At 37.3% G+C, this 27,187-nt stretch overlaps 1 protein-coding gene across 2 annotated transcripts in view; it reads right to left on the reverse strand.

The window, feature by feature from the left end:
• diaph2 (diaphanous-related formin 2) overlaps nucleotides 1–27,187 on the reverse strand; it is a 367,046-nt gene that overhangs the window by 99,482 nt on the left and 240,377 nt on the right. For both annotated transcript variants that reach the window (XM_062425006.1, XM_062425005.1), the window contains exon 25: nucleotides 1,666–1,790. In XM_062425006.1, the coding sequence (XP_062280990.1) occupies nucleotides 1,666–1,790 (125 nt within the window). The remainder of the gene's footprint in view (nucleotides 1–1,665; nucleotides 1,791–27,187) is intronic.

The following is a 27,187-nucleotide window of genomic DNA, read 5'->3' on the forward strand; positions in this document are numbered from 1 at the left end:
CACCACATTAGACTAAATCAAAAATTCACTACCACATCGTAAAATAAAATAACAAATTCCCTTTCTTATTATGAATGTATTATTATTAAATTTATAACACGAGTATACACTGGAGATGAAGATGCAGATGTAGATCAAACACTCCAGGAAGCTAACTGAGAGAACACGCATACATGCAGTTTGTATTATTTGACTCCTTCCTGTACGTCAATGCTTCTACATCCCAAAAAATAGCACAGTTAATATTATGATTTAAAAATATGCTATATAATTATAGCAGTTCTCTTCTTTATGCTTCGAAGGGAAACTACCATTAACAATAATGAAAACACATAAATAGAACATAACACAGATAGCGAATGAAAAATATATGCTTGTCAGTGCTTTCCTAGTGGTGCCTACTTTAAATACAGCAAGAACCAAAATAGATCTTATTAAATCTTACTTTAGCCTGCTTCCTGGCACCAAAACTCGATCAGGTGAGATGGGGAGAAAGGGAGAAAGGAGGAAGGAGGAAGTGAAGTGTTTCAGGTCATGGCCAGCCAGCTTCTTTCTGCCACTCTCTGGGGAGGAACTCCAGACAGTGAGGGAAAGCCATTCTGCAGTATATCTACACTTCTCCATTTCTTCTCACTCAAGCCTATAGTTCTCGAAGGAGCCTGGGAATCAATACTGACATCAGGGGGGCATAGCAGCTTCCTTGCCTGCCTGCGAGCCACCACCAGGGAGGTTTTTTTTTTTTTTTAAATTACACAAATTTAAGTGCTCTTCTTTGGGAGCAGATTGTTAATGTCTTAGTAGGCTATTACTCTTATACCACCCAATGTGCAAAGTCAGCCTTAATAAATCTCAGACAAAAGGAAGCAAAAATCAGGTTAAATGCTGTCTTATGTGTGAGCGCCTAGCATATGGAAACGCCTACACACTTGTTAAATTACTCTTTACAGTAATTCTTTCTTTTCCTTATGATGCTTGAGACAAACACAAGAAACACTGCTGAGTGCTTTACAGTTTTTTCCCTTTTTCACGAGAGGCACCCTAGCCTCAGGGTATTGACAACAGACTTGATTCCCACCATTGATCAAACCTATAGAGTGAGGACCTTTCCTCTCAGAAAGGGCATTCAAGAAAGTGCACAGACATGGCTAATTCAATTTGGGAGCAGAGATGCTTGGATTTAAGTGAAACACTCCGTTATCAAAACAGGAGAGGTACCATGAGAGAAGATAGTGCACGGATAGTTGTGTGGAGAGGCTCATGGTCGGTCAGGAGATGAAATCAGGGATAGGCGATAAGTTGGTGTGAGGGGCTAGAGCCCCTATTAGAGTCCCCCAGGGGACAGGCTGCGGTGGCAGACTGCAGTAAAAATAGCCACAGGCATGATTTCACTCTAGGGAACCAGGGAAGAGTGAAGAGGGAGATCTGATCAACATCTCACAGCAAGACGGCCAGATCCATTCCTTAAGTTCCCTTCGTTGCCACCTATCACACTAAGTGATTTAAACTGCTTATCGCTCCAAGGTAGAACACAAACAGGATACACCTTTGCCAATACTGCCAAAAAATGGTACAAATAATGTTTTAATATGCTATAATATGTTTTGTAAAGCATATTAAAGAACAAATGTGTGGAATACATAAAAATGACTACTATCAAAAGGATATCGACATCTTTTCCACAAACTTATCTTGCTGGTCATCTGTTTTGGGGAAGTTCTCGATGTCGCCCTCAAGCCTCTGAATGTGACGTTCCATGGTCGTCAAACTGCCTTTTAAGATCTCAGCACACACTGTAGAAAAAACAAAGCAACAATAAATGCATAATAAGTTGATTAATACACAACAGGTTTTCAGTAATGATATAAACAACCAGATCGCTGAAAAGTTTGTTGAATAAAATCCAGCTATGTCTGAGTTAGACTCTGTAAATTGTGACATACTGACTCCTGCATAATCCATTTGTGTGGCCTAGAAAGTAAGCATGTGTGAATGTGTGTGTGTGCACGGTGTGTGAATGTGTGTGTGTGTGCACGGTGTGTGTGTGTGTGTGTGTGTGTGTGTGTGTCTACAGTCGCTCATTAATCAGTCTGTAATCACTCTTTGCAGAGTTGCTGTGGAATCCACAGTATTCAGATCAGGCCTTTCAAGTGGAGACTTCAAACGGCAAGCTAGGTCTTAGGGGATCAGATGGGACAGGAGCATGGATGCAGTACCATGTTTAGGTTGCTGTTAAGGGTTTAATCTTATTGACACACACAGTCTCTTCCACACATACACATATAGAGCTTCAAAATAACTTGAAAAGGGTAGGAAAAATGCACACTGATTTATAGAATAGAAAAGTTATAAGTAGAAGGACATACTACATGAGCCTTGGTCTCCTTTGAAATAAACCTTCAAACATTAATAGTTGAATTATTCCCATATACTTTGAATCAATTTCATAATAAGCACATGTCAATATACATTTAATGCACAGTTTGCAATTTATTTTCAATCTAAATTGCTTTTGATATTCTTTCACAACTAAAGCCCTTGGCCTTTGAGGCACAAACTGACATGATGAAAACAGGGGCTCTGCTAAAGCCTAGTCACCTTCTTTTTTAACTTTCATGTTCAAAGACAAAGTTGTATAGTACTGGGAAAATGATGACAGTGATGTTGGGTGAAAGGTCACATTGTCACCAAAATAACAGTCTTAAAGTCTTCATTTTGTCAGGAACTATGTTTAATTGAAACAGGAAAAAGTTGATTCTTCTTTATGAGTGCATTACAGCTTGACAGCAATAATACAATCTTCTTGACAGTAAAACAAAAATCTGTGAAGCTACCCTGCTGCATTGATTATGTAGTCTTTGTATCAGTCATTGTTTTGACCTGTACTTGAAATCACTGGTGAAATTGCAGGGGGCATATAAGTCAATCAACAAATGCCTGATTCAACCTTAGGCCAATCACCACCACGTAGGATTTTTTCATCATGTATACACAGTGAGTGGTCAATCCTATTTCAGAGCTGGTTACTTTACACACTGATTTATCACCAAAATAGGCACCAATCAGGATGATAGTAAACAATTTATATTATTTAACCCACACTACCCCCAACATCTGAAAGGCTAGTCCATGCACTTGACTGCAATTTAAGTGAGTAAGGAGTAATGAAATGGACAAGCTGTCAATAGATGTGGCTTCAGTGACATAAGGGTCAACCTTGTCTTGCTGGACATCAATTTCATAGCTTGAATTTGCTCATTTTCTCATTTTCTGACAATAGGATTGGATGACAAGATAGTGGATCACATGCACTTCCAGCACACTGAAACAACCTTCAACACAAATACAAAAGTGATCTAAAGTGCATTCCTACTGGCAAGCACACAGTCGCACACACATTCGCAGATGCACACAAACTACATTCTGCAATGAGTCTAGAAGCAATACAATAAGAGCAAGGAGTGAGGTCACTGTCATTATTAGACTGTACAGCTAGCTGGCTGTCTGGCTGGATGGATCCAGTGACTGGGAGATTCACAATCCCCTCTCCTCGAATCTCACAGAACTGACTCCTGGGGATGACAGTGAGAAAACCACACTATCACATAGCCTGTTTCTCCACTGATAGGGCCTCTGAGATCCACATGCTCTTGTCACTATGATCTCAGCCTCACTAATGGTGAAAAAAGGAAAATGAACATCATGCAAGGTGGATAGATGGATACAAGAGAAGACACAATTACATCCACATCAATGAATCATGCCAAAGGGAATGTATTTGTCATTCATTGTGGGGATATAATAGTTGCTTGTGGAATGAGTAATAGCATTGGGTAATAATTTGGCTGTAACACTGATTACATATATACTATTTTTGGTCTTCATACAGAACAAAATTAATTAATGTATATATCTTTTGATGTTATAGTTCAGTTTTTGCTTTTCAGAAATACATATACATTAATATTACTAGCCTTCTTTGCTCTAATAATCTTGCGTCTACAGAATGTAGCATTGGTTCTTTTGGGATATCATTAGTAAAATTACCACAAAAATAACACTGCTATTTTCAGGGGACAAAACATGGCAACACTGGTATCTTCTGAATACACATTTCAAGTGGATCAGAGGAGGAACAGAGGGGATATAGGGGGTTGTGTAGTCTGTCTTTCCAGACAGAGAGGATTTCTGAAACATGCAAAATTATTTTAATGACTGCTATCAGCAAGGCCTGGCAGTGTCTTTCAATGATGCAGAAAGAAATATCTCAAGGTGTCTAAGCCAGAAACATGCAGAGAAAAAAAAAAGTGTCCTTTCTGTAAGTTGTCTGCTGTATGCCTACTCTACAAGTAATAACATAAAATAACTTAATGTATTGAGTGATGCATGAAGGACACAAGATAGGACAAATAAGACAAAAGCCATTTTTGTCATATTTGAAAGACAAGAAGTTCACATTATTAACTTGAGTGAAAAAAACAAAACACAGGACAGTATGAGAAACTCCTTTGTGGTCAACATCCTTCAGTTGTTGATGGGTTCTGTAATACTAACTCTTGATAGATTACTCATTCTCATAAACAAAAGACAGACAACGAGTATTTCATTAAGCTTTGCACTGTTTCCTTCAAATAAACTGCCAGGAAAAAAAAAAACCTGCGTAGCTCACAATACCAAATCAACCGCTATAATGTGAAGATGTCAACTTTATATTCAGTCATTTGTAGAAGGGGGCAATTTTCATTTTGATTTATAGACAAATAATACCAATCTTTCATCCAGTGCTCTTGCTATGCTGCCAAAGGTTACAAAGGAAATTGAGATTTATTTTGAACATTGCTGCCAACATAGCATAAAAGATCAAGTTTTAAATAATCTACACACTTGTGCAAACAAAGACAAATGCAACATAAAACCAAAGAGAAGGTCGTTCATAAATGCATTCATCACCAAACCTAAGTAAGTGTATGTTTGTGGGTGGTATAGAAAAGGAGATAAGTGGAAGATAAAGACAGATGGGCACACATATGATAAGATATAAGCATAATCAGAGACATATACGTCATGACGCCATAATATATAAACATAATTCAAAGCCAAGTCTCTTTAACAAGTTAAGTGTTGTCTCAGAGGATTAACCAAAGTAAGGAAAAAAAACAAGTTTAAGAGTTTACAGCTGTACTAGCAGCTTTATGAGTGTAATTAGAAGAGTCCCGCCATTAGATTTTTAAAGCTGATGCCAATTTTGATATTTGAGGGTTTTTTTAAATTCCTACAATGATACACTTTTTTTTAATGCATTCATTTATCCAGTTTATCCATTTGCCAGAATTATTTCATTAATATTGACTGTATATACAATGAGAGCTACGTGGAAGCATTTTCTGACCACTGATTATGTCAGCAGACTGAAAATACCCTTCGCAGAAACAAGACATACAGCAAGAGGGAGGGGGTGCCTAAATCAGCTTTCACTGTTATTTATATTGTTTACTCAATGCGCACACATTTATTTCTAGTGTTTTCCTTTAAATTACTTCAATATTACCAGTTCTGGCCAACTGTTTTGGACCAGATGATATACACACATTACAAATAAGGGGATTAGTTTAAGTTAATTTGAAAAGGCATTTTTTCTTAGCTTTAAACTGTTTCATCAAACTAGCAGCGGAAATCATACTTAAATGTGTTTCCAATGCACTACATCTATAGTAACGTACAAAAATGTCAGTTGCAAATGTATTTACAGTTATGTCAGTTAGGCAGGATGAGTAAGTGGTGGCTCACTATACAGTCAAGTAGCTTCAGTACTTCCCCTCCCCCTTAACATGCAAAACAACACTTCTGAACATGTTAACATTTGCCAATTAGCACCACGAGTATTGCTGAGGCTGATATGAATGTCACTTTTGCAGATATTTGATCATAGACCAAAGTATTGGACACATTACGTTTTTGACCCGATCATGGCCCTTTAAGTAGACATTCCTCTGAAAGCCTAATATATCAACCTCATGGTGGCACTGGGGGAAAGGTCAGGGTATCATCCAAGTCAGGATGATTTATCACAAAAAGGTTCATGATTGTCAATACAAAATTCAATTGCAACCAATCCAATAGCTATTGATATATTATTGATATTGGCTAAAAATCAGTCAACAATGGACTTACCTTATTATCAGTATTAACTGAATATGTCTTTACATTACAGTCTAGTATTTCTCTACAGATACATTGAGTCCAGTTGGCTGAGAGGGGTGTGGACATAATAGTATCAGCACTTAAATCATGTGTAAAAGCTCGTTCAAGCTCTATATATGTTAAAACCTTTAAGAGCCTGGAAGAAGTCATCTTATCATAGCCTGTTATCATCCCCTCAAACCTCCTCTCATAGCCTCTTTGCATACAGCATAGGCTATAAAGAGAGGATGACCTTGAGAGGACTCTACATTACAGCGAAATTGGCTATTGATCAGTAGAATGATACCCAGGCAATGATGAATCTTATGTCTTTTTTAAAGCATTTTGTACAAATTAATTGTATTTTAAATAACTCCTCTCTAAGAATGACACACAGACTCATATATTTCCCCTAAAAAACATCATGCTTTGTCTTTTTTCATTTAGCTGTTGATGGCACCTGAAAGTGAATAGGAGATGAAGTGGGAAGCAGACAAGAGTACAGCCAAGGAAAGAGACAAAAGGATAAACACAACTCTATGTGTTCCCCTTTCAGCAAGAATCAAAGAAGCCCCAGTTGCAGGAGTGAAAGTGATATTGTTGCTGTGACAAAACAGTCACATTGTTCTTTCTGATTACCGCGGATCATGTGATGTTAAAAACAGCAGGCAGGGGAAAGTGGCAAATGAGGAAATTTAATGGACAGCATATACAAAGGAAATGGCAAAGTATTAACTGTAAACATGGCACTGTTTTTAGTTATCAGCCAACACACACATTGTATCAGCTTGTTTTGATTTTCAGTTCTGTGCCTTATTAGGACAAAACATTCCAAGCTACATATATTTCTATAAACAATTACATGCACAGTTTATGTTGCATTATACATAATTAGCCACATACAGAATAAATTATTGCATCATACCAGAAAAATAGACATCCATAGTAGACAGATATAATTAAATTCACTCAACAGTGTGGACACAAATCCACACTGTGAACAAACAATTATGATTTCTTATCAATGTTGCACTAATTACATGCACACAAAAGGGTAAATCCTTTTTACTTTTGCTCTATTTCCTCTTTTAATTTGCATTTGCCTTAAATCCTTCATGTAACAGAGCTGTTAGCATAATGAAGGATTTGTCTGCTGATTAGAACTGATGCCCCCCCCCCAAGAGTAAAACCATAAGGTCACAATGTGTAATAGTTAATCTGCAAATACCTACTACTTCAATAATCACAGACTGCAGTATTTTAAATAAATAATCAGATGTAATTAATTTGAAACATAGAAATAATTAATGTAATGCAGTGTTAAGTTCACAATATAAATACATACTGTATGCTCTGTAATATCATGTCTCATATAAAACTTTAGTGGGGACTGAGGATGTCTATGTAGGGTATTTTAAACCACAACAAAGTATATACATTACTTACAGCACACCAGCTGTGCTACTATATTAATTACATTAACATTATTGCAGATACAGCACACTGCTTTATAACATATAAAGAGTTTTTCATTATTTCTGTTGCCAAGTGCTTGCTCATGTGGGGAATGTTGGATCTCTGTAAATTAAGAGTACAGTCTGGACCTGCTCTATGTGAGAAGTACCCTGAGATAACTTATGTTGTGATTTGGCAATACTTAAATAAAACAGAATTTAATTGAACTGTACAGTGCAATGCAGTATTTATTGTATTTTCTTCCCAGCGACCACTGCTATCTTTAAAAACAGAACCTCTATTTTGCACCGTCAAGTCATCCAATATTCTGAACCTGCAAGATCTATAATGGTTAGGAGTGGAGCACATGAGCATTAACCCAAGAGGAATAAAACATGACATGAAAACTACATAATTTTAAAATTACAACATTTGAATTCAAGTAGGGGCTGGAGCCAAAGAGCAAAAGCATAGCCAGACAGCGAAAAAATCCCACTTCACTCTACCTCACACTCTAGAACGAGGCCTTGTTTACAATGGGGGTCATGTCTGTGGAACTTTATTGCTTTTGGCAGCCATCAGAGCTCCAGCCCAGTGCCAGATCTCTGGAGGAATTACAAATGGAGTCAATTACAATATATTTTGATGCATGGGAAAGTTTAGACATTGACCTGGGGTGATGACAATTCCCCAGGAAGTGCTGAGGAAATCAGTCAGGGTGATGTGCTGGTGCTGTTTGTGGGTCTGTGCCCTCTGCAATAAAATGAATAAGGAACTCACCGGGGCACAATGGTTTACCGCCCCGCTCCCGAAAATCAACCATCTAAATGCTTGTAATGCACTTACATCAAGATGGTCATTTCTCTTTGCCAAGATATATTTTTTCTTGTATATTGTTATGATATATTTCTGGTGTCACACAAACAACAGAAAGGTGTGAGTTAGGAGTATACAAGTGGGTGGTACTTGAGGTTGTTTTTGTTGGGGGGGGCGTGGGGTGTAAAGTGGGAGCTGGTGCCTGCCTTCAAAAAAGCATCAGTGGGAGATAAGTTACCATAGCCTGAGAACTCAAGCATGTTGGATGCCTGGATTGTACAAATATCAGTGGTAGCTATGTTGTTGAAACAAGGGAGCTGTCAGTGGAATAAATGGCTAACCTGGAGGATCTTTTCGAGTTAAAACTCAGGTCTGTCCTCATCAAAGTAAATGAACAGCTGGATGGTCTCTAGTATCTTCTCAAAGTCACATACTGCTACAACTAATTAATAACAGTTTGCTAATGACTGCTCAGTGCCTCTATTACTGGAAAAACCTCACCTATTATAAAATCAAATATGTCATTTGTCTTGATGCCCACAAACCTGCAGACTTGATCCATATGTAAATACATACAAATGTAATTCCAAAATAATGATAAAGGTAAATAAGCGAGTGGTGGTGGCAGGGTGAAGGACATGACTCTTGTCAGTGTTGTATATGGGAGAGATGCTGTATAGGGGGGGGGGGGGGGGGGGGGGGGGGGGGCTGTATAGGGGGGGGGGGGGGGGGGGGGGGGGTGTTCATAATAGCCCGCAGAGGTTGACTCTTGCCTCTTGCCTCATTCGCAACTTCAAAGTTACACCTTATCACATAGCCAAGGCTATTTCACCTGACACCTCTGAGGGACACACTTCACTTGACATTTCTAGATTCAAGAGACGCAAAACCTTACTTAACTTACAGTATTGACTGGCTTGAGCTCTGCAAAATATGACGAACAATCATAGAGTACAAAGTACATGGTGATTTCAGTCTCACAGAAGAAGATATGAAACAATTGTTTTATAATATATATATATATATATATATATATATATATATATATATATATATATATATATATATATATATATATATATATATATATATATATATATATATATATATATATATATATATATATATATATATATATATATATATATATATATAGCACTGTAAAAGCACCAATTAAATAAAGCAAAAAAACTAATTTCAGCTTTTTTTGTGCACAGCAACAAAACATAGAAAAAAGCACTTTAGGAATAGACATGACACAAATTACAATGTCGACTGGGTCAGCTTTGCAAGATAAATAAATTAACAAGTTAAATTTCTATGATTACCAGAAAGTAAAAAAATAAATACAATTTAAGACTGACATTGTTTGTGGTGGTGCAACAACCAGCACAAGCAGAGCTATGCCAGTTGAGAATTATCCTAACCCTGAAATTCACACCCATTTCTGTGGTATGTTGGTGCTGTGCATAGTTCTTGTTTGCATTTGGTTGAAATTGGGTCTTTGTTGCACAGAAATTAGAAGCCTCAGAACCATGTCAATGTCACTTTGCTGTTATTTTACCTGAAGTATATGTGCCATAATAGCAGCATATTTCTTAGAATGTAGATTTTACAATTTTTTACACTCTTCAGTAGAAACATTACAACTGTCATCAAAAACATAATGTTTAATGTTATAATGTTAGCAGGAACGCTAATAAAGCATCCATTTATACATGAATAAGGGTGATACAGTATATGTTGTCCACAAATGTGTAATACTGTATGGAAACTTGATCATTTAGTTTATTAAATCTATGCAGCCGTGTGAAGGCAGGAGGACATATACTGTACATGTATATAAGTCTGCAGTCTCTGATTTGCACTGTAGCACAGGGCCATTACACATGGCCTTCCACTGTGTTTACCTTGATTAAATCCCATACAGATGAAACCAGGGCGTTATAAAATAAGCATACATACTTCTACACACATCAGACTGGTCGGTTATCACTTGGTATTATTTTTATGTGGAAGACATCAGGGTTCATCAATCCAGTGTGCCAAATTTATTTTTAGCAAAAGTAAAGTCTCATGTTTTATTCCTTCCTATGCATCGCAGTGCTGTCACATCAATTACAATGTTCATCATTAAAATTTTAAACAACACTAGAAATAAAACTGAAATAGTTTTGGACTTACACAACCATACAAACAACTTCACCGACATTTAAAATAATTCCTATCATCCTGATATAATTATCAGTTTAAAAAAACGAACACACTATTTGCCTTAATAGCAGATGCTGCTGTTTCTTCACATAACAACACTCTACCTCTTCCAGACAACAATATGATTGCCTGGACAAGTGTCTTTCCATTTGTTGACATGCTTCATTATGATTGGCACTGCTATTTCAGAGCTAAGAGGCCATTGGTGTGATTGGCAGAGATTGTATTTATTAATCACCACACCCCCGATCTAGATTCCTTTTCATCAAGGCCATTTTGCACTTTTCAGTATTTTGGCCACTTTGGGATGGTGGAACAATCTGTAAACACAACATCTAACATAGTATTATCTTATTATGTTGTTACGGCTGATAGTAGCAAACAATCATTAATTTATGTTTCTACCAGAAATACAGACATGTTATAATTCATACGTGTGTGTGACTGCCTGAAAGTCAAATATTCCCTCTCCTTTTAGCTTGTTGTTGATTAAAAACTTCTGTCTTTGTCCCAACTATGTTTTTTTCAAGGACTTGAGGATGTCTGAGGCCGAAAATCAAGATTAATTAGAGGAAGAATTGCAGGGTTCCACCACAAGCAGTGCATAGATCTCTAATAATAATCATGCAGTTATTCATAGTGACCCTGATTCATTTCAGTTGCATTTATCTACACAATTAAAGGTCAGGAGCGGCTTAAACTTAAATGGTTTTTGGTTTGAAGAATGGTCAGCCAACTCACTGTTACCTTGCTCTTTGGAAACTCTTAACCTGGAAGCACTAAATTAAACCCTGCAGCCACAATACTGCTCTCTCAACCTTTAGTATTATTTTTAATAATTAAGGAATTTTGAGGAAAAGCACATGTTTGCGTAATCTCAGTTCAGTGGGGCTTTGAGCCATTAACAACAGTGTCAAGGTCAACTGGTTTTCAGTAAGTGAGGTACATCAGGTGCCCCTGATTGTGAGTCTTTATCTGTTTTTAATGTTGTTGTTTTATTTTATTTAATAGCTTTTGTACATTTTAAATTCCACAACATCTTGCTTAGTTTTTTTTCTGTCTCTGCGCTCATCCTATGTCTCAGTCACTCTTTGTTCTCTTTCTCAGACTCTACCCTTCCCCTGCTTTCATTTAGCTTTATGTTCCCATTTGCAGCTCAAGAGCTCCCTCTGTGAGAGAGACTGTTGCCAGACAGAGGAAATTCTTTATATGGGCACATTTACACAAATATTCTCCTTTTTGTCAGATGAGTCCGACTTTTCATATATAGTCCCCAAATCAACAATGGCATGGTTTATTTAGCAATATTTTTTTTTCTTGTGATAATGGAATGAATCATGAATGCAGTATGATGGTCTCTCAAAAATGTTAAAAACAGTAAAACTATAGCAATGTCTGAAACTACTGGTTTACAATTAGTGTCTTCAGATTAAGTGCATTGACATTTTTTCTTTAGAAATGTAATTATCAAGACTACAGGATGTGTATGTTGCAATTATCACTTGGGCTGCTGAGCATATTTCAGAAATTAGATTTGTCAATGCTCAACCGTCTGCACATGTGTGGTGGTTCATGACTCATGAGAAGAGTGTGAGGGTGGGTGATGACTCAAGCACTGTGTTTGTCTCTCTCTCATCCTTTTGTTGATAAAGCAGGTAGAGATATTTGTCCCCTTAATCACCACATGTGGTTCGAACAGAACCTACATATCCTTGTTTTTACCCATGAAAGGGCATCTAATTGGTCATTTCACAGCTGGATTCTGTTACTGTTGTGTTCCCAGGTTATTCACATCTTTGATACGTATGACTCAGTTACTGTAGGTCCACATCTGCTTTTCAGGGGGAAATTTTATTTTGAATCACTAAGGAATAATTTTAACATTTTGGAAAGTATGTTTATTTGCTTTCTTGCTGAGAGTTAGATGAGAAGATTATTACCACTCTTACAAGTAAGAGTGTTATCAGTCTTTTCATCTTACTCTCTGCAAGAAAGCAAACAGGGATATTTCCCAACATGTTGATTCCTTTAAAATAAATGTATGTTTTCAGTGACAGAAATTGGGGTTCTTATACTAAAAGTAAAATCACTGCACTTTTGATATTTCAAACACCAACATGAAGTGACTTCAAAGAGCTGCCACCAATTATATTAACTTTTTTGGACAAATGGTTGGCTTTGCTGGCTTTGCTTTTTTCTTGTTTATAACACACTTATAGTTGTGTTGTGGCTGCACCTGAAATAAAATTAGAATTCCCGTCCATTCTGCTGACAGCACATCTCACATCATGGCCCCCATGTGACTGCACTACCCAGCAGTCCAGTGGTTCAACAATGAGGAATGTCAGTCCTTAATCACTCTGTGTTTGATTTACACCATCCATCCATGGAGACAGCAATCCTTTACATTTTCCAAGAATTGCTCTGTGAACTCTAGCAATCATGCCAATTTCTCTCATCACCATCCCTGATTATTGATGAGATTGAGATGGAAATTATGTATTCACTGGAGGAGAAAAGACAGCCAGGCTCTTCTTGATTGGCTTTAAGCTGAGCTGTCATACTGAACAGGCATCTGTCAGATGGTAGGTCACGTCCCCTCAGCATATTGGTTTTATCTTCCAGTGCAGGCTACTAGTTATGGTTCCCTAACAACAGAAGTGCAGCAGGGATGGGAAGGTGAACTGAATGCATTAAATAGGCTCACTGACTGGAGGATGTGGAACTGGGTACAGGGTATTTGGCAATGGCAGCAGGAATACACTCTGAATTATTTAGCTAAAGGCACAGTCCTCGATCTAAATGCAGCAAAGGTATGTTAGAGCCATCAACCATTGCAACTTATACATGTATATTCAAGGAACCAAACTGAGAAGACTATAATATCATCAACTACTTTGAAATTAAAGGAAACAATACATGTATACTAATATTTTATCCTTTAAGTACCACCACTAGTCATCAGTATTTTTTTCATTGGGAGTCTGTGTTAGTGTTTACACAATTATACAACACACACATGCTTTTTCTGCATGTTCAGAACGTTTCTTGGCATCCACCTTTTGACAGCAGGTTAGTGGGCCTGTAACACCTGCAACTAGAATATGTGTTTGAACATGTGATGTTTTGGTGTCAAATGTCAATTTACTTATAACTCCTTGTGGTTGCACAAGAACCCAGTAACAGGCTAAGACTAGCATCATCCAGACCGATCAACACAAATAAACCTATGTGAACCTATGCAAGAAAAATAATGCTTTTTTTCTGAGTGGTTCCTAATGTATAGACAATTATGATAAGGCCTGAATGTTTGATCATTTTGTAAGTCTGGGTGTTTTTTTTTTTTGTTTGTTTTTTTAAAGGCACTGATGAGAGTGTACCAAAACAGTTAAAGTTACGGGCTGTTAAACGAAAACAATGAGTGAATGCTGGGAACTGCAGAGTCTTTGTAATTTGACCAATTTTTAATATAAAATATTGATTATAGCAGCTCAATTTTTAAAATAGTCTTTTATGATTGTTATGTTACCATCAGCACATATATTTAAAAATAGTTTTCTTCTTCAAATTCACTTTGTATTTTTGAAAATGCATGAGTTTAAATTGGCACCTTCTAGTTAAAATAGATGCCCATAGTTTATAAAAAAAATACTATACAGCAGGCAGGTAGGTTACATATATTTGTTCTACTTCTTATCTGCTTGTAGCTGTGATGTGACCTACATGTAACTGCCTAAATTAGGACTTCCTGTGTCCCTATATCACACTAATAAAGTAGATGCGGGGAGATTCATACCCCTTGCGCCACGAGAAAGGTCAGATCAATTCTCCCGCCAAGCATATCTGTCTTCATTTAGCAGCCACCATAAAAAGACTTCATAGGATATAACAGCTCTTAAGAAACATATGTAGGAATAAATGTACAATCATGAGGTGTTTAAAACAAGGATGTGTTTAGTATTCATTTGGCTGGAGTGTTGGCATGTCTTTTGTTTTTCATCCACATGCAGCGAGGAGACTCTGTACGTACAATTGGTGAGCCATAAACACAGCCCCTTTCCACCTCAGGCAATCCTTAAACTCATCAGCAATGTAATGAGAGTTTCGAGCTGGGAGATGAATTAACTAGCTGATTTTCTTGTTTTGACCCCACTCATACAGAGTGGCTGAATATAGCATTGGGAGCAATCCAGGAATGTGATGTATGTGGCATGACCAAGACATATAGAAACATAGATGGGTGAGAAACTGAACTATTGATTGGCTTTTACTGGAACATTATGAGACAATCAGCCTCTCATTTTAATCAACAGATGAAAAAAAAGCACACTGACAGGCAATTTTGTCTGGCAAAGCTGTGATGTCCACGCACATACACGCACGCACACACACGCACACATAAATTTAAAGCAAGCTGGTTTAATTTGAATTTCAAATGTTTGTCCTTTAAACACTGTTCTTGTGGGCGAGCACATGCAACTAGCAGAGTAGGAAACCAATGAGCTATCATGTTATTGATATAGCAGTGAGGGGTGGAATCACAACATCCTCAAAAGCCTCTCATTGTCAAAAGAGAGGACAGCATTGTTGACACGTTTCCTAAGCCAAAAGATGGTGTTAATAATGACAAGGGCTGATGTACATAACATACATGTAAATTTAGGAATTTACTTAAATTCAACTGACATAATTTCACACCTCAAACGATACTTTTGGTTTCACTAAATCTGCAGTCCGGTGCTAATAATTTGATAATTAAAAGAGCAACAGTTAAATTGCAAACAATGTGAACAAATGTGGAGAATGCAAAAGAAATATGACTTTTTTTTCTCCTTTTCTTTTATGTATTATTTTGAGGTCCACAGAAATCTGACATATTCGTTTCAAGCTATTTTCCATCTTTTCAATGGAATGAAAGCTTGATTGACATTTAAGTTACATGCTTCAAGAACGTCATAATTTATTTGCTACAGTACGTGTATTTTCATTCCATTTTGTCATATTTTGTCTGTATGATACACTGACATTTCTACCTCAGCCAAGAGCTTACAATTTTGTGATATTTTGTAATGTAATGAAATCACTTAATGTCATCAAACTCAGTACACTGTAGACAGAGAGGAGGCTTCTGATGGCTGCAGTCAATTGAGTGGATTGTTTCAGGTGCTTAGTGCCAATGGGCTGGCAAAAACATTAGGAAACCTGAACTGCAAAAGACATAGTACAGGGGTGTTTGTGCTGTTATCTTGTAGCCTAAAGCAGCTTCATTGTGCGCTCCCATTTAGCCATTACTTAGGGGGGTTTATAGCTTGCAGCCAATCAGCCTATTGTAATAACCAACAGCTTTAGGCTTTGCTGAATGCTGTCACTGCCCTGAATGTACATTACTACCCTATGAATATAGGTCACTAAGAAAATTGATTTTTAACCTTCAAAGCACCATAGATATGTTTGCAAAACAGATCCTAAGGGGGAATTATTATTACAAAATGATTTCAGTCACTGGAGAGACACTTTTCCTTAAGGCTAATTTGTGCTGTTTTTATACAGCCTTAAGACAATGTTTCTAAATGCTACCCAATTGGAACTGTGGAAAGTAAATACAGTATAGTAACAACTGAAACAAAATTTGAGGATTGAAAGGATCAAAGTCACAATGGGCTGGCTGTCATGTATGTATAAAAAAACAACTATCTGTTCATTCATGCTGTTTAGGAAGCAATTTGGTCACCAGGTAATTGGAGACATATAGGCCTTTTACACATATGTATGACTCTTCACTTCACATAAGGACAGTGGAAGATTAGGGAAATGCCAATTCATATCCTGCCAGACAGGCTTACTTTGAAGACTACCTGTGCTACTTTTTGCTGTTCCTCCAAAGAGTCACAGTGTGGGCATAAGAAGGTACAGTACAATCAACTTTACATAGGATGAGGCAAAGTAGCTGAAAATGCACCTGGTAACATCCTAAGTACATTCTTACATAAGTCTGCATCTCTTTGCTAATGCAAGATAAGGCAATTCCACTAATGGCTTACAGTAATGGAAAGGTGTTTTTTTATGGCTGTATTTTCATAAACCCATATGAAGGATGACAACAAGGATAAAACTGCTGCCTGCAGAACGGTATCATTGAAGGGTTTATCCTTTTACATGTGGGACAATATGAAAGAAAGGGAAATGATGCTGTAATTACTCATTACGGGTTTTTTCAGTTGTGGTATTACATATGTGGGCTTTCTCTGTCATTGACTACTGGTGGTCAACACTTGAAGATAAAAGTGGGACAAGAATAAGTCATAAAACAGACACACAACCAGGGTCCTTACTGAGAGTACATGATTCATTAATGTTCATATCCACATAGTCAAACTCAGAGTTTCCTCCAACACAGCTCATAGATACATGACTCCCATCAGTAAATATTCTCTTTTAAGCACATTTGGAAGAACAGTGGCATACTTTTTGCTTAAGTGTGGGGTGATATGTCAGTACAATGGGCCAAAAATACCCAGCATCTAAACACATCATGGACACCTATGCTACATCCTTGAGAAGGCACTGGATTAAGTCAGCTTGGAAAAAAAGCCTAAGGGCAGAAAGAGGGGATTATCATTGTCTTACTCAGAGAAGAGCACCTCTAGTCTGTCCATAAAATTACTGAATCATGGTCAAATTCAGCTACTTGATTATCTAAGAGGTGTTACCCACCTTTTCTGGTAACAAAAAAAAATAAAAAATCTCAGATAATTTCTGGTGTAACAGAGTTAGCTCACTCCACTGTGTATGTTGCGGCTCACAACATGAGGTCTTGGTGGGACAGGGTATCCTGGAAGAGATATTCTTAAGAGTAAACCATGAGCAAAGGTCATACAAGCTGGGAGAGACTACGCTGTCGGGGCATATTCAAGTCCAAGACAGACCAAACACACTATGAGCATCCTCTGCCAAGGTTTTACACTCACAGCAGCACACTCATGGTGGCAAATTACCTCTGTTGGCTGAGGGAGTCTTGAAGGGCATAGTCAGTAGTAATAAAACTATTTTGCTGCTTTGCATTCAATACTACCAAATGACTAGGGCATATCCACTACATGTGATTAAATATAGCTGTCAATACACACAGTCAGGAAAAATACGTTGTGCAAAACCTTTCTTTTAGCGTGAACTGGGCGAAAAGTGTATTGACTACTGTCGTCATAAAAATTGTATTATCTGGGTACAAGTTAATCAATAAGCTAAAATAGCATTCCAGCTAGCAGCTAGTATGGCTATATCTTTCCCATATAGAGGGGAAATAATATCTATCCTCTTGACACAGGCCCCACAACTGCAAGACAGTCATGGTCGATGGGTGGAAGCCCAAAATGAAATAAAAAGCAAATTATTTAAAGAGCATTACATTCAACATTTTACCCCTAGAATATGCACAAAAACCTAATGCAAAGAAAAGATAGAAAGCGGCAAAATCGTGGTAGAGAGACCTCCCCAGGTGAAAAAAAAAGTGTACAAGGGAAGGTGGAAACAATAATGGGCTGACATGAAACATAATCCCCTCTGTCTGCGATTTTATTGGCAGCCCCTCCAAAGAATGGTGGCTCCCCTATTATGACTTAACACATCAAAATCGTGGCATAGCACACACAGAAAAGGCCACCTGATGATAAACACAGCAGACAGCGTCAGAGGCTTTATCTCGTGGCTGCCTGCAGCTCGACACAGGTTCAATTTGGCCCGCAACAATCGATTCTGTCCCTCCTTACCTCTGCTTCAGTTGGTGGAATAAAAACAGACCTTTCTGAAAAGAGCAGGTCTCAGCTGGTATGCCATGTCAAGGCAAAGGGGAGGAAAACTAGAGACACCAAGACACCTGAATTAGGGTTGACCATAAAACTAGCATACATATTCTTCTTTGCACAACATTTTAATCATGGCCACAATAGTACACATCAAATCAAATATATGTACACACAAACAAGTGGACAGCAGCATGTTCAGATGCTTTAAGCTGAAAGTCAAATCAAAGTCGAATTTCACGGCACGTTAAGTAAGGTAATACAATTTCAATTATAAAAAACTGATAAAAACAGTAAGAGCAAACCTACAATCACAGGTCATTTCAGTAAGAAAACTGCCCATACCCTACTCCGTTATAGTTCTTATAATAATTGTAGTCAACATCCAGCTCTGATAAACTTGTTTCTGTTGAAGATAAACTGGAATGTAATGAATATATTGGCTAGCTCTGTTAACTTCTTAGTTTTTTAAAGTCATATTGTGTTTATTAATTATAATGAGAAGTTTAACAGATTTTTACTGCAGTGTTACCAGAAGTAATATTAGTAGCTTTCCAGAACAAAAAAAACCCCCAAAAAAACTAACTAAACAAAAGACAACAATTCTCTAATTTAATGAGCCACTGATAATGGGTATTTTTTTTGTTTTCTTTTCATGAACGACAGAATAGCTGTGGTGTAACAACATCATAGGCGTGCAATGATAGTCCCATTTTCCAAAGTTGCAATTTGCCTTATCATTTCTCCTTTGAGTAAATTTGTCATTCCAAATTCACAACAATGCTGCCATATGAAATCATTTGGCTCACAGAGCCATATAATCCTCTGTAAAACAGCATTACTTGTGTATGTTTTTCCCTCCTTGCTGCAAATATAATAGGGTATTTGGTGTGTGAATGAGCCGCCATCTTGAGGGTAATTTTGTCCTAAAAAGTGACACCATGGCTGGGTCCCTCTATTTGAAGAGACTATAATCATTTCCTGAGCTGAAAGCAAAGGGGTTGAGGATGATTCCAGATTTATTACATGGGAGTAAAAGTGCTGTTATGGGGCACTATATAGAACACTCCTTTCATGACAATTATTAATACCGTGTCCCATTTATTTGCAATATCAGCCTGCACTCCAATGAAGGTTGTCCCTCTGATCAGTATGCAGGTGACCTGGCTTCAAATCCTCAATTTCACATGCAAATGCAGTGCAACTGATTTAAATAATATTTGAATATGGATCACACAGTGTGACTCCATATCACAGAGCTGGAAAAAAAAGGTGGAAAATGCAAATCATCAACATGCAAGAGAAAGGTCACAGTCAGGACCTGTTAGATTTATTTTGGAAATAAAGGGCTGGCTCCTAAATTAAACTCATTTCATAAAGCCTGAGGACAAAACTAGAGGAGATCAGCAGGATTTACATCATAAAGGAAAACAAACACAATATGGTCTGTACAACACAAAGGAAGCAATGTATGATGTGAAGGCGGGTTTGGCTAGTGTATCTGTTTTTATCCTGCATAACATGGCAAGATGAGAAGAAAGGGTGATGTACTAAAAGCTCTGGTTGCAGTAAAACTTTGCTTGAGTCTGGCTAACTTCACCCAGAACACTGAGCCACATCAATGTAAACCACTGAGAAAGACATCATGACACTACTAGAGGTGCAATGGTTTATACATTAGTTAACTACAATAAAAATGCTATTACTTAGAAATTCAGCAGTGCATTCTTACTAGCAATGGCAAGAAAAAGGAAGCAACAAAAAACATGTAAAACATGTTGAGAACAAATACTTGGGTGGTGGTTATCATGATAGATACAGATAAGCATGGCATTGGCAGACATCACAAAAACCTATGAGCATCATATAAATGTTGCAATACAGGCAGTGAATGCCTGTGTGCTGCTATGTCTTTGCTCCTCTGGGGGATATAAATCACAAGTGATGGTGGAATCTTCACACATAGTGGCATGCATTAACTGAAAGGGGCACAGGGGAGCCTACTCTCCGGGGTGTAGTAAAACTGCAATGAGCAGCCCTGCAATGCTTGCTTCAGGCCATGCTTTTAAATTATATATTGATGACAGCCCATGATAAAAATGACCCAATTTAGTATCCAAAATCAATTCCCACCCCCACTGATGTGCGGGAGTTGGCGAGAGCTGCCCAGATTCTTATGACAGCATTTGAGCCACAGACACGTTTTCTCAAACTGTGGTCAATAGAAGCAAAGGGTGTGGGAAGAAATGGAAAGAAAGACAGAGGCAATTTACCGCACTGACCACCTAGCCGGTAAATGATCTGTTGTCTTTCTTGGTAAATAGCATGTCTGGTATGATGTGTTTTTTTCTTCATGGCATGGTGTGATTTATGTTCATAGAGCATCGGGGAGGAAACAAACTATGATTGGCCCAATATATATGAGCTCTAAACTCTCTGATCTGAAATAAATAAAAATTGATCATTGTTTCTGTTGAAAGCAATTAGTTGTGTGGGAGGCCTAAGAGAAAAAAAAAAAAATATCATAACAGCACAATGTACAGCAACATCAATACATTGAAACATCATGCTTATTCTTTGAGTGACACTCAAATGTTTCTGCCTACATGATGCTTGAACAAGAGTAAATCTTCACTTTTAAGGCAGTGGAAAATGATCACACATAATTCAGAACTGATTTAAATACTTTACTTCTCATCTACAATGTCAATACTTAGACTCCAGCCAAAATTTCAGTATTTACAACTCTTTACCTGTTTGGGTTCAGATGGAAAACAAGGCTGTTTTTGTTTGTTTGTTTTTCCCCTCAGTATTTATATCTAAACTGATTTCAATGAAAGCTCAGGCATGTGCATTAAGACACCTGTAAATGACTGATTGAAATGAAATTGACAGCCAAGTTGGTGTACTTTTGTGGGCCCTTTTTTTCCCTTATAGGTGTTCTGACTTAAGAAAGCCCTGCATTAAAACAAGACATGGAATAGGATGCAGGGAGTGCAGTTTGAGTAACAGGAAGCACAAGTACAATGATTCATAAAACTCAGAGACAGGATTTTGCAACTGTGGAAAATGTTATTTCATCATGACGATTGCATGATTAATAGTAAAAACAAACAAAAAAACTGTTCATGTTACAAAGTAATTCACTAGGAATGTGAGATTGCATGTGATTGGCTGACACAGTGCCTTGCCAGATGAAGTCTCATTGAGGCAAACATGGAGCCAGGTTTGACTTTTAGTGGGTTTTTTTTACCCTGAAACCTTTTGTGTTAGCACCATGCTGCGCTGCCAGACTGTCCTTATTGAAATGAATGAGCAGCCCTCTCATTTGTTTTTGTCATGCAGAGCAAAAGCAGCTCTGAACTAGGGTTAAAATCAAGCTGTCTTTTTTGACATGCTGTTTTGCAAGGTAATTTGTGTTACTTTGTTCGATAAAAATACAATTATTATTATTAGGTTATTACAAGATCTTGACTGACATTAAATAAATAAATTTTTAAAAAAAAACATTCATTGTATATCATTTGGCTCTCAGCTGAGATGTGAAATTAAAACATAATAATTTTGGACAGTTCAAGAGTTACTCTGTTTTGTCAGTCCTTGGTCCTTTCGATGAATTTTAATTAAGTGAGACAAAACCAAATCAGTCGTCCCAGGATTCTGAAATAAAATTTAACTTCCCACTTCTGGTGGGTTTGACAAAGAAATAGTGTAAGTGTGGAGGAGAACTTGGAAGAGCACTTTGGGTTAATTCTAAGATGACTATTTAACAGTGGTATGATACCTATTTGGCAAGCTTAACCTTTTTAATATAGATCTCACCACTGAACCATCACACAAGCAACCAACATAAATCCTGAACAGGGTGGGCATATTGTACTGTAGATTATGCTCTCTCAGTCAGTCAATATTACAAATCCCTGCACTTGTTATTGTAACGCCTCTACAGGGCCTTATCTGGAGGGTGCAGGGATCTCCTCAGAGAAAACTCAATTTCCTGCTCATTTGTACAACAATCCTCATCATTATCTTACTTATCGGAATCGCCTGACAGACATGCTGTCACAAGTCCCTCTATGAAAACAACTTGGAAGTCCCCTAATGTTAAGCAAAATGCACTGCCAAATACTGTTATGGTTCAAGAATACATCAGTTTATTGCTCAACAATTGCATGACAGGTTAAAAGCATTGTGTCCACCCACACCTCGTGTTACATGCTTTTATCAATGCTATAGTGTAAGTCAAGCTTTGTGATAATTTCATGAGGAAATGCAGATGTCAAGTATTGTGATAATGTGTTAAGCCACTCACTGAAGTCATTGATAGTCGCATGCACATAGGATATGATCGTACTGCCCTGCTTCTACAAGGTGGTGCTGTAGTGCTGAGTAATAACTCTACTGAACACAAAAGCTGAATGAAATATAGATAGCGTTGCAAAAATCAGCATAGTAAGGTCAATGCATCATTAACATTATCTGGGGGAAAATAGACATAACAGTACTTGAGCTATCAGAGTAGCTATCAGAGTGCGGAAGGGACTGTTAGTGAAGGAAGTTTCTTCTCAACTAGCTTCAGCCATTCATGTGATGTACTATTGTTTCCTCAAAGCACCGAAACCACAGGAGATAGCACATTTAACAATTTCTCTGATTAATACAGGTGAAAAAATAAGTAGATTATAATGTGAATTAGGGTTAGTTTAATTGTTTGATTGCCGTTCAGAGCCACCTTTCAGACCTAAAGGTGGATGGATTTCTGATATGGATGTTACTTAATACATTTTCACTGGATTTCAATAAATAAAAGATTCAGTAACATATATAAAACATGCATAATTAAATATAAGAGTTTAATTGAATTGGGAAATAATCTAGGATCTAGGTAATAATTTGTAAATAATACATTTTTCATCACCTACAATACCTCACCTAGGTAATTACAATTGTTGTCCATTGGTACATTTTTTTGCACAACAGGGATTATGTATCTTTCACTGTTCTGATTAAACCCAGGTCTTAGATTGAGGATCATGTGGTCTCTCAGCCATTTTTCAAGTGAGCAAATAACTGGCAGCTTGAACGTTTACTAAACCCTGCATCCTATAATAATCACATGGTAATGTGTGTATTTTAGGGGAAACAGGACAAGTCATCTGTAATAACTCTAAATGTGCAACTATTTACAATTATTCTCCCCTATGTGCCCGTGATGGATCATGTTGCATTCCCTCTACTGTGAGCACATACTGGGTAGCTTCTGTAGAGTCTTGTTATTTGCTTAAGCTGGGTTCTGAGTTCAATCACTGTATGTTATTGAATTTGACTTTATACTTAGCAGTGTTCTAATATATGAAATTAAGATTCAGGATGTCCACATGAACTGTCACAGGGGCCAATTTGTCAATCAGGTATTGGTCATTTTTCTGAAATTGTGACAATTAAATTTATCTGCAGGATTGGTGTTAGTAATGAGTTATTGGAGAAAAACAGAGTTGCATTTGAAATGGAGCTTCCTTGTTCACCTCAGCTCATAGAACACTCCCAGCATGGGAAATGGTCTACTGTGACAGGCTGAATTTCTAGGCTGGCAAACAGCATTATTCTCATTCCTGTTCCCATTGTCAGCTCTCATTGAAATCTGCTGTCACGGACTGGAGCCCGATGCTAAGCAGGGCCGCTGGCCTCCCTGCATGTGTCTCTCTGTCTACATTCATACTGGCTGGCCAAAGTGCTGATGTAAGAAACCAGAGGTGGGAGATAGATGGAAAGAAAAGAAGAAGAAGCAGCAAAAGAAAAAAAAAAAGAAAAAGAAAGCAAGAGGGGATAGTTGTTTTGGTCCTACAATGAACTACTCATCCATTATGAAGTGAGTATAGAAGAAAAAGAAAAAAAAAAGAAACAATAAAACTCTCTAGAGCTCATCACTCATCTTGAGCTGGTGAAGCTAGACAGGTCTGTTTCCTGTTCCTAATATTCTTTATGACAGACTGTCCATTTACACCGCTGGCCTCACTGATCCTGCTCTATCACTATCAGGATCCAGGGATGAGTATCCCTTAAACAACCAGTGAAGAAATTGTTTACATTTCCAAGCATAGTGACAATGCTAACTTGACTAATGGTCAGGTGCACTTGATAAAATACTGACAGGCATATAAAGGGTTTTGATATGAAGAAACTTAGGATCTCACAGACTATGGTAACTATCTATCTTGTTATTTATGTGTACGAGTATGTTGTTATGTTGTGGTGCGAGCTGTCAAATGAATTGCCCTCCAAGGGATTAATAAAGTTGTCTTGAATCTTGGAAAGTTTGCTAGAATATTAGCCATCACAGGTTTTCCTTCATTTCCAACAATGCTTTCCACAAAACTGTTGAAACCTATAATAATGGCATTATTCCTGGCTTCTGTGTGTTATGTTTTAAAAATCTTCTAATCATGTAGATCTGTATCTGTAGCAGTGTACAAAATGTCCAGTCAAATCAAATTGAAATCTAGGTCTCTGGGCTCCAAAGACTGTCATTGTTTGTGTATTACTGAAGACTGTGCCTTCAATAATACAAGTAAGTACCCTTTGACAAATTCCTTTGATGTATAAATGATGAGTTCTCAAACATGAAAAGCTTCCGAGGAGAGTTTGCTTGGCGCTTAGGCACTGGGATAGAAACCAAATGATGGATGGACAGGTGCAGACTTAGCACAAGCAGGGCACTCAAATGTAAACAAACCACAATCATTAGCAGCATTTAAAACTTTTATAACTTGACCAACGGTGCCAGTAAGCCAGAAATTTCAACTAATGACTAAAAAACCTGACAAAACAGAACATCTGTGCATTTATCTGCAATTCAGAGGATTTTATAGCAAGCATGCCAAATTATTGTTGAGGCAGTATTATAATGTTGCCATCCTAAAAAAAACAAAGCAAAAAAAAACAAAACATATTAGACCTGTTTTTCAACTGCAACTTGTTTTTTTTTTTTTTTTTACATCAATCAAATTTTTTGATTGAATGTATTTACCCTGTGAATCAAATTTACTCCCACTGATCACCAGTGATGTGGATTTAATGAAATTCAAACGTTTAAAAAGTCAAGTTTTATTTTTCTTTCTTTTTCTCAACTTAGAGGACAAATAGTGAAGAATGAATATTGTGCTGAGGTACTGATTATTTGTGTTGTTCCTAAATTCGGATATAATTTCATTCCATCAGTGATGTTGTAGATATTTAATAAGTGACTGTTTCTTTTCTTCTTCCTTGCTGACCCTCTAAGTCAGATTGGATGGGAAGCATCGGTGAGCAGCAATCTTCAGGTCTCCAAAGATTTTCAAAGAGGTTTAAATCCAGGCTTTGGCTGGGCCTCTCAAGCACATATGGAGACAAAGCCACTCCACTTTTGTCTTGGCTTTGTGCTATGGGTTGTGTCAATGTGACACTGAAAGGTCAATCTTCACTATCATCAGATTGTCATTCAAAGGATAATGGGTGAGTTTGACCACAAAGCTAAGAAGGAAAACTTCACTTCACATTGATTTTTTTTTTTAAATTGTTGTTTTGCAGAGATTGAAATTGTCTTATGTAGGTGCAGTTGTGGTATTCCAAATAAGTTAAAAAAGTGGATGTCAAGTCAAGTGGATACATATCACAGCAGTCGTGAACACTGATAAATCAAGGAGCCAAACAAATCATGAAATTAAGTAACAGTTGTGAAGAACATTTGGTTTGATTTCAAAGGGACAGTTTTTGAGATTCCACATTGAAATAAATACACAAATAAATAAATAAAAAAACATGCAGGAAATAACACTAATATTTAGTAACTATGTAATAGTAATATTTTAGCATATGGGACATAATACAACTATATTATGGATTACATTATACGTTGACATCATTTTTTTAAATTGTTTTCTATACATAAATGAAAAATTGTTTTACTCAATAGGATGGATAGATAAAATATTTAAAGGGATAGCGTAAATATGAGAGAAATTAAGTAGAGCAGGTCTTTAAAATTAATTTTTAAACTAAGTCAACGCACAATGTCAGCTGTGAAACAAATAACTGAGCAATTGAAGTGCTAAGTATCAACTTCACATGTAAATCGGAGTTCTGGTCAATGACAATTGCATCTCTTTTTCAAAAATGAACATTCATGAATCCACTGCATTGGTATTAAAGTGTTTGTCTTGAATTACGCCCATCCTTCCTCAAGCTTCTTTGCAGCTGTCTTCAGTTACATTGCCTCCCTGGACTGGCATGAGGGAAATTTTTCTAAACCCCATGATTCCTTGCAGCTCCATTGAAACAGAAAGACAAATGATCCCTTCTGTGTTCCACCCCATCCAGAAAAGCATTTTGTCTACGTAATACAGAGCCAAGTACTGCTAGGAGTTTAAATGGGAAATGGGCACTGCTTTATTATGCTGCAGTGCCTTGAAATGAATGTGGATAATAGATATATTCACAGCGGTATTAATATCCTCAAAGTTCACCCCCCCCCCCCATTCTCCATTTTCTCAAAGGCTCCAAAGTACTTTGCCCTTGGCTATGCCTTATACTAAATAGATTTATGAGAACATTTGTGCCATATTTCCTCTTTTCCCGGATTGTCAAGACAGATTGTCAGTGCACCACTGATTGAGTGGAATCACCACACAGACTTAGTTCCCATTGTCAGGCCCCACGTATTCATCTCTGGGGGGGATTTAACAAGGCAA

The sequence above is a fragment of the Scomber scombrus genome, chromosome 9, assembly GCF_963691925.1.
Source record: "Scomber scombrus chromosome 9, fScoSco1.1, whole genome shotgun sequence".
In the NCBI taxonomy this organism is placed as follows: domain Eukaryota; kingdom Metazoa; phylum Chordata; class Actinopteri; order Scombriformes; family Scombridae; genus Scomber; species Scomber scombrus.